The sequence below is a fragment of the Sphaeramia orbicularis genome, chromosome 24, assembly GCF_902148855.1.
Source record: "Sphaeramia orbicularis chromosome 24, fSphaOr1.1, whole genome shotgun sequence".
In the NCBI taxonomy this organism is placed as follows: domain Eukaryota; kingdom Metazoa; phylum Chordata; class Actinopteri; order Kurtiformes; family Apogonidae; genus Sphaeramia; species Sphaeramia orbicularis.
In genome coordinates this window covers 9,665,179-9,679,517 of record NC_043979.1, presented here as the reverse complement: position 1 = coordinate 9,679,517, position 14,339 = coordinate 9,665,179, and the positions used below count along the sequence as shown (strand labels likewise).

The 14,339-nt window shown below is 38.8% G+C and overlaps 1 protein-coding gene across 1 annotated transcript in view; it reads right to left on the bottom strand.

Moving 5' to 3' along the window:
- Positions 1–14,339, bottom strand: part of LOC115415227 (CD2-associated protein) — a 124,245-nt gene that overhangs the window by 34,079 nt on the left and 75,827 nt on the right. Inside the window, exons 11-14 of the mRNA XM_030128733.1 lie at positions 13,505–13,541; positions 12,855–12,917; positions 4,586–4,733; positions 2,494–2,603 (exon numbers count right to left, since the gene is read on the bottom strand). Coding sequence (XP_029984593.1) covers positions 2,494–2,603; positions 4,586–4,733; positions 12,855–12,917; positions 13,505–13,541 — 358 coding nt within the window. The remainder of the gene's footprint in view (positions 1–2,493; positions 2,604–4,585; positions 4,734–12,854; positions 12,918–13,504; positions 13,542–14,339) is intronic.

Genomic DNA, 14,339 nt, shown 5'->3' with positions numbered 1-14,339 from the left:
CAGAAAGCTGGTTACTGAAAACTGAAAGCATATTAACCTCACATGAGAGACAATGACTTTTGTTCCAAGTAGAGAATATAACTGTAACTCTTACAATGGTAATTTAGGCTTTGCTTACACTATACATACAGTGGACATATGGTGTGAGCCACAGAAATCAACAAGACAATGTTTAAGGAATACGTCAAATTCTCAACTTTTGGACTTGGCACAGTTCTGTGAAACTGAAAAGAGATTTTTCTCAGAATTTGTGTAATTTGAATAAGTTAGCTGTTACATTCCCCAGTAATCTGTGTCAGAGGTTAAGTGCAATACAAGTAAAAATAATCACGTTTTTTTTTTTCAATAACTTATTCTGCTTGTTTTCATGTCATTTATTTGACTGTTTCAGTCTATCTTACAGGTCCTGGTAAACAAAAACTAGGCTTGACTCTCAAACCCAAACTGCCATTAAGCTAATCACTGTCTGTAAATCAGTAGCTTAAAGCTGCGGAGGGCTTTCATCACCAATTTTTCATCAAATCTGTAAAACCAGAGTCATAGCCTAAATATTACGAATCCGTAAGTCTTTCCATGATTTCTCACCTGAATGTCTTGCATCACAATGAACAATTTCGAAGTGTACTCCACCATAAACAAACCATTTGTTTACAAACAGAGCCGGTAGGTAACTCAGGCATCTTTGGAATTTTTTCACGACGTGCATTGTGGGAACCAGAGCTCCAGCCGTTTCCACATTGTGTTTGTTGCAGCCATATGATACCATATGGTTGCACTGTCGCTGCCAGGCGGCTGCGTGAACCTCTGTTTTTCCACAATGCACGTTTCGACAAAATTCCGAAGATGCCTGAGTGACCTACCGCTTCTGTAAACAAATAGTTTATTTATGGTGGACTACACTTCAAAATTGTTCACCGTGAGGGAAGAGATTAAGGTGAATAATCACAAAAAGACTTACGGATTCGTGATACTTAGGCTATGACTCGGGTTTTACAGATTTGATGAAAAATTGGTGACGAAAGTCTCCCGCAGCTTTAATGAAAAGTATGAGCATTTAATGATCCATTTCTGTTAGAGTCGTCTAATCCTTGCATTAAAATTATAGAGGACTATTTTTATGTTTTAGCGATCACTCACTGTCACTGATTATAGTAAGGCAAGGCAAGGCAAGGCAAGTTTATTTGTAAAGCACATTTCAGCAACAAGGCAATTCAAGGTGCTTCACACAGGACATTGAAATAAAAGAAACAAAAAGAAACACATTTAAAACATAAAAGAAACATGTAAAAGGTGATTAAAAACAGCAAGTAAGAAAACAACACATAAAATAATCAATCAATCAATCAATCAATAAACAGAAATATTGCGTTGCATAATCTGCTTTAAATTACATGCTACTGTAGCCAGGGGGTTACTCTTAGAAGCTAACACCACTCAATTTTAGCTTTGTGGTACTGGTTGCCTATCAAGGTCAGAATATGAGCCCCAATATCAGCTGATCAAAAACCTTTAAGTGTTCCACGGCCTTCCTTTCAAAGTGAGCTCAACAGAGTCCACAGCAGCTCTTGGAAATTTTCTTGAAACACTGTTTTACAGACTGGCCAAGATTTTTAAATTGCCTTTTAATATTTGATAGGATATTATTCATTTTATGCATTTAAGTTCTTATCACACATTTTAATTGCAGTCATTTTAGTATCATAATTTCTATATATTTCATACTGTATATATATATATATATATATATATATATATATATATATAAAAACACACACACATATGTATGGTGCAATTCATGACAATAACACTATGTTCAGTGTCTGTGTTTACACGTAAGCACAACTTGCTGAAGAACAAAAAAGAATGACTCATCCCAACTTTTATTACACAACACTTAAAACTTGGGCAAGTGTTGTGCAACAGCACTTTGCACCTTTGCAGTGGTAATCTGCTGTGCTTGGGGTGTTTGTCTGATTCAGTGTTCATGTTCAGCTGCACCACATGTCAGACCGCCTTCTGCTGAGCGGTGGGGTGCTTTAGCAGCTTTTTAGCACTTTTTCAAGGCATCCGTCATGAACACAAAACTCTCTGGAGAAACACCTTCAAGTTGGCTCTATTAAATCCTTTTCACATGTCTTTTCTCTGTATGACCTTTCTGCCTCCATTTACTGTCACCCTCTAAGCGGTTTTGGATGCCTATTGCTGTTTCTTTTCAGCTTCCTGTTTTTCTCTTTTTCTTTTTCACATAAATAAGACTACTTCTGCTGGTGTAAGTTCTTGTTTTGCCCTGTTTCCACCCATTTGCTTGCATACTGATGGAGAGACCTGATTCCTCTGAGTTCTGCAAAAACTCCTACCAGCTGACTATGTTTTAAGGCTGGATTTAAGCTAAAATTGAAGACTAACTCAAAAGGACTAACATTTTCTAATCATTATAAACATTGTATTACTGCTTTTTTCCATATGCAGCTAAAGGCAATGAGATCTACATACCTGTATCTGAGGACTTCTCCCCCCAGTCCCCAGAGAGGGTTTTGGGTTTGGTGGGTGGTAATGGCTCAAAGTCGGACTTTGGTCGTATGGAAGGCACCTCTCCATTGTGCCTGCAGGGAATAAAAAATGGGAAGGGAAAGAGGGGAAAACATCCTTACTTAGAGATAGGTATTGTCAAAAAACCTTTGGTCAACACCTTGGTGTTAGTACTGGTTTTAACCTTTAGACACCCCTCACGCTACTTTTCTAAATTTCTGTACATTTTTCAGTTTTGCTTTGATCATCGTTATGGCTGTACTACAGCTTATGCAATATATTTCTGTAAGAATACATTACAGAGACTTTTTGGGGGACTCTCATGCCAAAAATGTACATGCAAAAAAACCTGCTATAAAGTCATCATATATCAACATTTCTGTCTGCTTTTTCTGCATAAATCTCTTAAACCACATAAGCTCTGCTCAAAATTACCAAATGTTCAGTACATGGTCAGGATTTTACCCTTCAAATGGAAATCATATGATGCCACTTGTTTTATAAGGCTACTACTACTACTACTGCTACTACTACTAATAATAACTTTATTATTATCATGATCATCATTATTATTATTATTATTATTATTGTGACGCACTTCACGTCTGTGACAGACAGATTTCAAAGTGCTATGGGACAGGATGCACAAAATGTGTTGTTTATTCCTAAAAAAACTCTTGATGCAGTTGAACGTAATGACGGTATTTAAATGCTGTCTCCATATCTGCGATTGTTGCATCAAGGTTAATTTTAGCATTAATGACCCTAGGGTAGAGAGTGTACTGAGATTTGTACTGATTTAGAGTAATTTTTTTTTATTCTGGTAGCATTAAAAACACTTTAAACACAAGAAGAGCTAGTGTTTTGGTGCGATTCAAAAATACAAAAATACAATAAACTAAGTTGGACAAAGGACTTCAGGACAACTCACTACAGTAAGTCAGCTGTTTGTGGCAGATGTCAACACACACATTACACAAACATGCTGATGCATCATCTCAAACCACAATGTTTAAGCTCTTTTATGACATTATGAGAAGTGTAAAAATAGTTTGTGTATATCATGAAACTGTGGTTGGACAAATTAGACTGTAGGGTTAGGGTCTAAGTAATAAAAGTGTTTGTGTCAACATTACATGATGTGGTCAATAGCATGCATCATTAGATATTGAGATATTGGTAAAAGCAGATTTACTCCTTAGGGACCGTTGTTCCCCATACACAAGGTGTCCACAAAGTCTCTTTACAATAAAAAAAAAATACTACAAAAGCAACTGATGAGATATGTTGATCAGATTTGTTCTATGAACTAAGTGGTTATCAAAGTTTTTATATCACATTGTGAGATCATGTGCAATCGAATCATTGCTCCATTTTTCTTCAATGAGAGATCAATTACTGCAAATGTTCACCTTGACTTTTTGACTGAATATGTGGCACCACAACTGCATAACCTTCAACCAACCATCATTTTCCAGCAAGATGATGCACCACCACATTGGGGACTAAATGTTGATGGGTTCCTAAATCAAACATTTCCAGACCGGTAGATTGGAAGGGATGGCCCAATTCCCTGGCCATCTCGTTCACCAGATATCACTGCCCTGTATTTCCTTCTATGTGGTTATGTTAAAAATATCATGGATCAAATAAAAACATAGGACATCAATGACCTGAAGCCAAATATCACTGATGTCTTTGCCACCACTGATGAGGCTATGATACAGCCAACATGGAAACAAATCCAGTACCATCTTGATGTGCTTCATACAACTAATGGTGCCCATAAAGAGATGTATTAAAAGAAGCAAACAGAAAACTTCAATATCTACTTTTCATTTTGTAATAATTTCCAAAGATTTGTCTATTCATTTGCTTTTGTGATAAATTTGGTAAATTGCAAAAAGACTTTATAGACACCCTGTATTTGGAGTCTTTATGGTATCTAAATATCATTAAAGTCTTTTGAAAAAAAACACGAATGCCTCATATTCTGTACAACCTTCTGTCAGTGCAGAGAGTGGACATACAGACACACTGACTGAACCACACTTACTTTAGGTTTGATGAAGGAGTGAGGGGCTTGTCGGGCCTCTTCGGTGGAAGGCTTCCCGGTCTGCCTTTCCCTGGAGGGGGCACAGGCTTCTTGGGCGGAACCACCGGTGCTGCAGGCTTGGGTTTGTGATCTGGTGTGGGTTTGTCAACTGAAAAACAGAGGCACAAGGAGAGGAAACATATGTGAATGAAGTGGAACACTGAAGTAGAGGAGTATGAGAAAGAGCCTTGATGCCTAGTTTAAATTAGGATGTGAAAGTAGTTTAGGGACGGTCAATAAGAGTCACGAAAAAAAGGACAAATTGAACAATTAATTTTTGCCAAACATTTGGCATCACAATAATTAAAGTGGTGTTGAAGCCAAATTGGTTTCATCCCAATTTTGTTTCATCAACAGAACAAGCGATAAACTGATGTCCATAACTACCCATCCATAACTACACCAACAATTACTAATGTAAAAATTATTTGACAGATGTGAACATGCAGCTTTCATAGTCCATTCTTTTATCATCCTACATCATCCTACGGTGTGTGACACCAAGTGCGTGTAAGCGGAGTCCAGTTTAGGTGGACGTGTCTGTGGAGTCAAGATCACCCGACCCCCAGACTTGATCTCCATCCTTCATTCACTGGCCTCTGACTGCTGCAATCAGGTTTTTCTGTTTGTTCCCCTTGGTTGTTGTTTCTGTTATTAAATCCATTTTTTCTCTTCAACATGTACACGTGCATTTGAGTCCTATCCATTCACACCCCTAGACAGGAGACTGCAGTCAGTGACAGGACGAGCAGCAGGAGTGAAACGTCAGATTCAGAGGCATCGGTATCGGATGCAGGACGGTGGCAATGAATGATAGACAGGAGGCTCAGCCAGGCTCGAGAATTAAACATTTTTGAGTTTCAAAACCTGGTGGACTTCTTTTACATTTTAGTTTGCCACACGCTCATTAGCAGCATTTTAAGATTACAAAAGAAAAGTGTAAAAATGCCACATCGTATACTATAGCTTTAAGTACATAAACAGAAGTGGACTTGAGTGGGGTCCACAATGTTTTCCTGGAGCATTTTTTACATAATTGCTTAAAATCCCCTTCACATCCAGATTACAACCAATTAATTAAATGCACTTAACACAAAAATAAAAAATCTCGTCACCTGTGGAAAGGACCGGACTGAAAAAACACCATCAAATCATTTTGAGCGCCCACTTGAAATGATTGAACGGGTGATATGTCTATCGAACTCAACTGCCATTTGTCCCTCCCCCCTCTGTGCGTACCCCTGTTCGAGCATGAATCGTGTGTTCTCAGAGGTTAGGAGCAACTGTACAGGACACGAAGCCAGAGCCAGAGCTTGGCTATATTAGTTATATTCAGATGGAAAGTTCACTGGCAAACTGTTTTGTCACCAACATAAATCACTAGGAAATGTAACGTTAGCCAGATAGGCATGAATTGGGGCTGCTCTGTAAGAGTGGGGGTGTTGGAGGAGACTGAATGAGGTATGCATGGATCCACAAACTGGAGCCTCAGCCAGGGTCATAGCTGGAGCTGGGGCCGTAGTTAGCATTGGAGCCCGAGCTGGGGCCGTACGGGGCCGGGGCTGGGGCCAGAGCCTCAGCCGGGGTTGGAGCTCGAGGGAATTGTTGCTGTGCAGCACTCGTGAACCCTCGGGAATGAGCATTGCATGTGCCAGTACTCTGGAGGCATGGCTTCGGAGGGATGTCTGAAGAAAGGGGTTTGGACTTTTGAATTGAGTATTTTCAAAATGGAGCTTGCTCAAACTGTTTTTCTAAGATCTTGTACCCCACCTTTCATTACTGAAAGAAAATTAAGTTTAATACTTTTTTCATCTTGTAATTGCTGGTTATTTTCATTTTTTGTAATAAGCTGTTTTCAGAAGGGTTGGAAGAATAGTGTCTGAAATGAAACTGAACTGAATTGATCAGTTTTCTTTAAATTCAAGGTAGCCACATAGTAAGATATATAGTAACATGTAACATGGTAAAGACTGTCTGCATCTCAGGTGTTTCCATCAGTAATTTATATCTTTCATTGACATTTGCACTGAACCCCATTCAAACTGTGTATGGTTAGTGATCCCCCAAATCACTATTTCCAATGTGTTTTTTGATTACAGTGTTATTCCTGTTGTAGACAAGCTATTTTCAGGGATAGAAACATTCAAGCAGAATATTTCAATTTTATTGAGCAGCTCATACCTGATTCAGAACCACATTACAATCCTCATTTTGATCAACCTGAAAAGCACATTTTGTTTGATTTATTCCAGCCTGTTTACCAGACCCTAGGGCCCCACTCTGCACTTATGAAACAGAGTAGAAACTGGTACAGCACTACTTGTTCATAGATACAAAATGAAGGAGCTGATATTTGGATCCACCCTCTAAACTGAAGTGATAAGATAAGATAAGATAAGATAAGATAAGATAAGATAAGATAAGATAAGATAAGATAAGATAAGATAAGATAAGATAAGATAAGATAAGATAAGATAAGATAAGATAAGATAAGATAAGATAAGATCAATAGATAGATAAAATACGAACTTAATATATTCTAAAGCTTAAAGTCACGATTTTGTGTGACCCCTGACCCCATGACAAGAAGCAGCACAAATGATTAGAAACATCTGACATGGGTTGAACGAAACCTGGTACAAAACATCCGAAAATGTATGCAAGAAATCTCATATTGTCTGTACAAACTGGTTGAAAACATGTCAGGTACAAACTGAGGTCACACTAAATACTACATAGAAGCTGTTTTTTTATCCTGAACCTTTCGTTTTCCTGCTGTGCATACTTCCACGCAGGTGTGTCGTGATGTCCACACATGTACCATGAATATATAGATCAAATATAAATGAATATGCTCTGAAATACTGTGGTTAAGGATATATTTACATTAATGCTGTCAGGGTGATGTTATTAGATACCTCTGAAGAGAGCGAACAGATACTCAAGCTCATTCATTCCCTCTGCCATTAGGCTGCTACATGAGTCAGATGTAGTAATTGGTTTTGAATAAGCTATAAAGGTCAGTTGACTAACTTACCTTTGTTTTCATCAGGCTGCTCTCACTGTATGATGTGTGATAAATGGTCGATGTCCCTGTTGCTTATATTGTGTAGTGCATTTATGATTGACTTCCTGAAACAAAATTGGAGACTAAACTCTATTGCCCATTTTGGGATAAATACAATTATCTATCTATCCATTTGGTATTTCCAGTGGATTTTAGGTCTCCTGTGACCATCAGCTCCATTTCCACCAGTTTGGTTGCCAGCGAGGCTCGCATTACCCTCATCTGCTGTATGCAGAGCCATATTGCCATGTTAATGCACAACCTCAATTCATGTATCCACCAAATCTACAAGTCACCCACAGTTGACACTTGGCAGATGTTCATTTTGGACTCTGACAGCATATATTACTCTTTTGCAATTAAGGCTGATGGACTGTGGCTCATGTAATTGCCAAATCCAACATATTTTGCTCCAAATGCTGCGCCTATTTTGTATCCACCATGTCGCTCTGTGCAGAAGCTTTTCTATGATCCTAATTACCCTTACCCATTTTTAAAGCACAAAAAAACAGAGACAAAGCCTAACAAGCTTTAGTAGTGTTTCATGACTGGTGGGGGAAAGCACATTTAAGAATTAAGGTGAAGGCAAGCTACTGAAGAAATTTAACAGTAGTAATGACATGTTAGGAGTAAGTTGATGTATGATGGCATTCATTGTCATTGCCTTGCATTTACATTTCAGAAATGCAAACTGATACAGATATACAGTAATTTTTAGCTTGAGGGTAAAGGGGGAAAACCTTAGATTTGATGTAAACTTGCTGCTACAAAAGGCCATTTTTCTGAAAGTAGGAGGTCTAAGTCTATTGAAATAAATTAAGTGGTATTTAAGTTCAATGTTAAGTACATATAACACAATTTTAACAAGAGCCTCCAGAGGATGGTGTACCCTCAGGCCCCCACAAAGTATAAAACCTGTTAGGGATGTTACTGTAGTTTCACTGACTCCAATAACAGAATGCATATACAGTATTGTGCAAAAGATCACCTTTAGCTTTGTTGCTTCAGCAGTATTGAAATAAGCATACATATTTACTTCTCATTCCCTTTTCTTCAGACACAAGACAATACAGGAAATATGTGCACAGCCTTAAAGACACACAAAAAACTGAACTAAATTGGTTGTAAAGGTTAAACCTCCCACCCCTGACCCCATGACAAGAAGCAGCACAAATAATTAGAAACATCTGACATGTTGAAGGAAATCTGGTATAAAACATCAGAAAATTAATGCAATAAATCTCATCATCCAAATAAAAGGGTTAAAGATATGTTAAGTGCAAAGGGAGGTCACACTAAATTCTGTAAAGCCCTGTGAGGCAACCTTGTTGTGATATAGGGCTCAACAAATAAGACTGAATTGAAAATTGAATTGAATACTACCTCTTTGGTTTACAGAAGCTGTTTTTTTTTTCACTGAAGCTTTTAATTTTTACTGCTGCACATACTTGCTATATGTCCAGATTGGAACTTTTGCACAGTACTGCACATACAGTATATAGCATTGTGAGTAAAAGCTCCTTTTCCAATTAAAATTGCCCTCTTTCTGTCTGCTTCGATTTGTATATTCAGTTTAGCTGATTGTGAATCGTGACTCATTGGAAATAGAATAGAATAGAATAGAATAGAATAGAATAGAAGAGAAGAGAAGAGAAGAGAAGAGAAGAGAAGAGAAGAGAAGAGAAGAGAAGAGAAGAGAAGAGAAGAGAAGAGAAGAGAAGAGAAGAGAAGAGATCTTTATTGCCACTGTCACATGAATAATGAAATTCCATTTAGCAGCTCTGATCTGTTTAGCAGTGAAAGCACCTACTGCAAAAAAAAGACTATATAAATCACACAAATTACTGAAAAATGTAGGGAATGTGCAAAAGCTACAGGATAAAATATTAAATATACATATAGTACTAAAGTACTACTAAAAACTACTGAAATATGCAAAAAGTTAACTCTATACTACAGATGTAAAACATGTACAACAAAAAATTATATGTACAGGCAGTATAGGATACATACAAGGTAAAAAAAATGAGCATGCACGAGTTATGACTATTGCGCTGAGGTAGGGTGAGTATTGCACAGTCCATTAGAGTGAGGGTGGTGGTTGTTCAGTCAGGGGGTGGTGCATTTAATCATTTGTGGGTAAAAACTGTGCTTGAGTCTGTTTGTCTTTGTTTTTAGTGTCCTGAGTCACCTTCTGGAGGGGAGGGGGGAGAAGAGGGGGTGTCCAGGGCATGAGGTGTCTTCGATAATTTTGCTGGCTTTCCACTGCCAATGTAGATGTCACTGAAGGAGGGTAGTGCTGTCCTGATTACCCGCTCTGCTGCTCTCACCACCCGCTGCAGGTCCTTCCTGTCCTCTACAGTACAGCAGTAGGTCAGGAGGCTCTTGATGGTAGAGCAGTAGAAGCTGATTAACAGGGGTCAGGGTAGGTGGGCCTAACGGAGCTTCCTGAAGAAGTATAATAACAATAATGGATTGGATTTCTATAGCATTTTTCAAGGCACCCAAAGCGCTTTACATTATTGATCCTTTATTCATTCACTCTCACATTCACACGCTGGTGGTGTGAAGCTACATTTGTAGCCACAGCTGCCCTGGGGCAGGCTGACGGAGGTGTCGCTGCTAATCCGTGCAAAATGGCTCCTCCGACCACCACCAAGCATTCATACACCAGTGTGAGTGACACTGGAAGCAAGGTGGGTGAAGTGTCTTGCCCAAGGACACAACGGCACATGACTGAGACAGAGTGGGATTCAAACCACCAACCCTTATTAGGCGACCTGCTCTACCTCCTGAGCCTTAGCTGCCCCCAATATAGTCTTTGTAGTGCCTTCCCCACCTGGTGAGAGATGTCTGTGAACCAGATGAAGTCAGCTGAGATGTGGACTCCAAGGAACTTGAAGCTCTACACCCTTTCTACCTCCTCTCCATCAATGTAGGGGGGTGGGGTGCTCAGTTTGTTGGGATCTCCTGAAGTCCATTACCATCTCCTTAGTCTTCCATGTGTCCAGGTTATTGTCAACACACCATCACCGCAGATGCTGGACCTCCTCCGTGTAGGGCAGTGTTTCTCAAATAGTGGGGCATGCCCCCAAGAGCTGGGGGACTGAGAGACCAATCTGCCTTGGTGGAGGTCTGCAATCTCAGAGTGCTTTTCTAGTTTACATTTAGTCTTGATTTTGACAGAGTGAAGAGCTGCAGAGGAAGCTAAATGATCCAAAATCAGAAAAGACTAGACGCATGTTGACTGTTATAACACCCCCCTACATGATACACCAAGGGATAAAAAGTGGTGTTTACTTATTGAAGAGAAGTAAATGTGTTCAGTTTTCTTTAAAACAGTTGTCATTCTTCCACTTTACATGTGATAAAGAGCAGAGGAAGTGGATGAAGTTAAAAATTACTCAAGTAGCAATTTAAAAAAAAAAAAAAAAGCTAAAAAGTAAGCAGAGCTTACTAATACCCCCACCCGGTTGCAGAACACTTTGCCCTTCCTGCTCACTGATACCCTGCTTAACTAGCGATTAATTTTGACTAAACTTTCAATCTTCAAAAACTTGTGAAAATTTAGTAAAAAACCTAAAATTTGAAATTCAGCCATCAAACTGTGGACTGCACCTCTCCTAGTGGTAAAAAACATTCAAGAAATTTTAAAAGAATCGGTGAATAGTGTCAGAGAAATGGGATGAACAAATTTTCTAAATTGAAATTTAAAAGAATTGGTTAAAAAAAAACAAAAAAAAAAAACCTTGAAATTCCGCAGTCAAACTTTGCACTGCACCTCTCCTTGTAGTTAAGAACGTGTGTGAAATTGAGTGAATAGTGTCAGAGAAATGGGAAAGACAAAAATCTTGGATGGAAAGAATTCCTTATCCGTCTGTCCATCCATCCATCTAGATATATATGAATAAAGATTGCAAATTAACTGATTAACTAGAAACGGTTCACACTGGAGTAAACAAGTTCACATGAAAACCGTTTTTTCTACATCTATTTTTTCCCCACCACCATGTCATACCATTATAATGGGGATCTTAAATCTGACTGCTAATTTATTCCAGTTAAACACCATTAATTAAGGCACATAAGGTGCAAAACATGACACTGACAGCAGTTCTTGCAGACACACGTAAATGCTCATAGTTATTCCCTGTGAACAGCTTCAGCAAAGACAGAGCCTGCATTAACAGCACATTAGGCTGAAGTTGCACGACTTGCTTGAGTATGTAAGACGGTTCTATAACTACCATTAACTTACATGAGCACAGGAAAACCGACAGACAAAGGAAGGGACTCATTCATTTCACTTTTTTTTCCTTTCATAATAAACATTTCTCAATGATCCTAGAGTGCTGATTGCAGAGACACCAATAGCAGAGTCTTATGGAATTCAGTATTGATATTCAATTAACCCTTCAACCCCTGAGAATGGTTCTTCAGTGGTTTTGCTTAACTGTGTGTTTTAGGAGTCAAAACAGGGTGGAATAACAGAAAATGACAAAGGAATTGAAGTTTTACAGGTTTTCACTACATAAGGCACTCAGAATTTACATCAATAAGATATTTAAAATGTTTAACATGAACTGTAAAACACTGAACAACAAATATTTGAATTTTGGCCCAGTAGTTTTTGTTTAAGGGCGCTTTTTTTCTAAATCAGTCCAGCTGCTTTTTGGTATGCAGTTGAACTGCAAAAAGCAGTTACACAGTCAAAACTAGATCAAAACACAGCAAAAAAAAAAAAAAAAAAAAAAAAAAAAAAAGGAAAATCATGACTACACTGTAAACAACAGTAAAAACAAAAAGCGACAAGGAAAACTGTTTGAAAAAAAGCCCAAACCGCCTATTTTTATGGTGAGTCTGCCTCACTCACTGCTCTGTGTTTTGCCCCCCATTACACAGGTGGCGGGGTGTGCACTGAGCATGCTCAGATTACTATGGAAAGCACAAGGTCTACTCTCTCAGCACATTTGGAAATGTTTCCTGTTGAGAAAATGGTTGAATTTTTATGAATATCTGAAAGAAATCATTCAATGAGAACGCTCACCACAGATGCATCGGGGGCAGGGTTAGCAGCTTTTTTTTTTCCTACAATATGTTTGGCCTGAGTTGTAAATGAGATGCCACAGAGGCAGTAAAGATGAGGGTGCTGAAAAGCCCTACCTTTGTCCTCTGGCCTGATGGGATGAGGCTTCTTGTCTGCGCTGGGAACCTCTGGCTTGGGCCCTGAAAAACGGAACATGGCGAGTAGAATTTCAGCACTTCGTCTGTACGGCCAGACAGTTTCAAGAGGCAACAGAAAGTTACAGGGAAAGAAGGATAATCCTGGTTGAAGGGCACTGCCCGCTATCTACTCAGGGACAGACGCATGCAGTCATGCACATCGTTTTTCTGCATCTGCCACAAATCCACTAGAACTCTGCATGTACCGTCGCCTGTACCCATTTGTGGTTTTGTTTGTGCGAGACACTTCTTACAGAATCTCGACACAGACGGAAGTCGCACACAAACTCACTGCTGTCATAGAAACCAGACACACACTAAAGTGTAGCATTGGTAGAGGGAAAAAAAGAGTGCATACACTTCCTGTTCAGACAGCAAAAAAAAAAAAAAAAAAAAAAGAAAGAAGTGATGCAAGTGCGCTTTTTGCAAACTGCAGATGCTGATACAATGTGCAGCTGCTGGGTTTGATTACAAAGGGGCAGAAAGTGTAACAGAGGTTTCCTTAGACATGCACCCAGTATCAAAGCTTTTACATTTGACCTGATGGCATGTAATGAGGCACAGATGGAGATGTGCTCGGTGGTCCTTACCGATGCTTTTTGATGGCGGAGGGGGTTTCCTCGGTTTCTGACAGGAGAGAAAAATAGATCAGGGTGAAATCAAAGTGGACGGCGGCTCATTAAGACAGTTAAAATACTACATCAAACAAAGATAGAGAAGTCCAGGCCTGAGGCAAGGACAGAAGGACAATGACTTATGGTTGGTCTAATGAAGGAAAATCTAATTACATGCAAGATTAGAGGGAGAAGATATTTCAGTGGAGGAAGCTGAATAACAGCAGTGTTTACAGTTATAGAACTGAGAAACAACTGTAATGTTAAAACCATGTGGACTTATTTTTACTCAGTTTAACTCATCACCTGGAAATTCATAGTCACTTCAGCCATGACAGCATGTTGTACATCTTCAACTAAATATTTGAGTTGTTGATTAATGTAGTTCACTGAAGACAGATCACATTTTTGGACCGAAGTACATAATTAATAAATTGAGTTTAAAAAAAATTTCATTTCCCCTTCGCCCACCTAGGCTCCAGCACCCCTGTAACCCTCTTGAGGCTAAAGCAGTTCAGAAGATGAATTAATTTAAAAATTTGGCAAGGAGCTGGATTTTTTAATATTCTCCTGTTTTACTGTACGGTGTCCTTGAGTGCCAAGAAAGGAGACTATAAATAAAACGTATTATTATTATTACTATCATTATTATTAGTAGTATTATTATTATTGGTAGTAGGGGAAATTTTGTCACTTCATACTGATGTAGCATGTATCCAGAGGGACATAAGATAAGACGTAAAGAGCTTCGCTGACAGACTGACCACATATTAGACTGTATTTTACAGACATGTCAAGATCACATATAGAT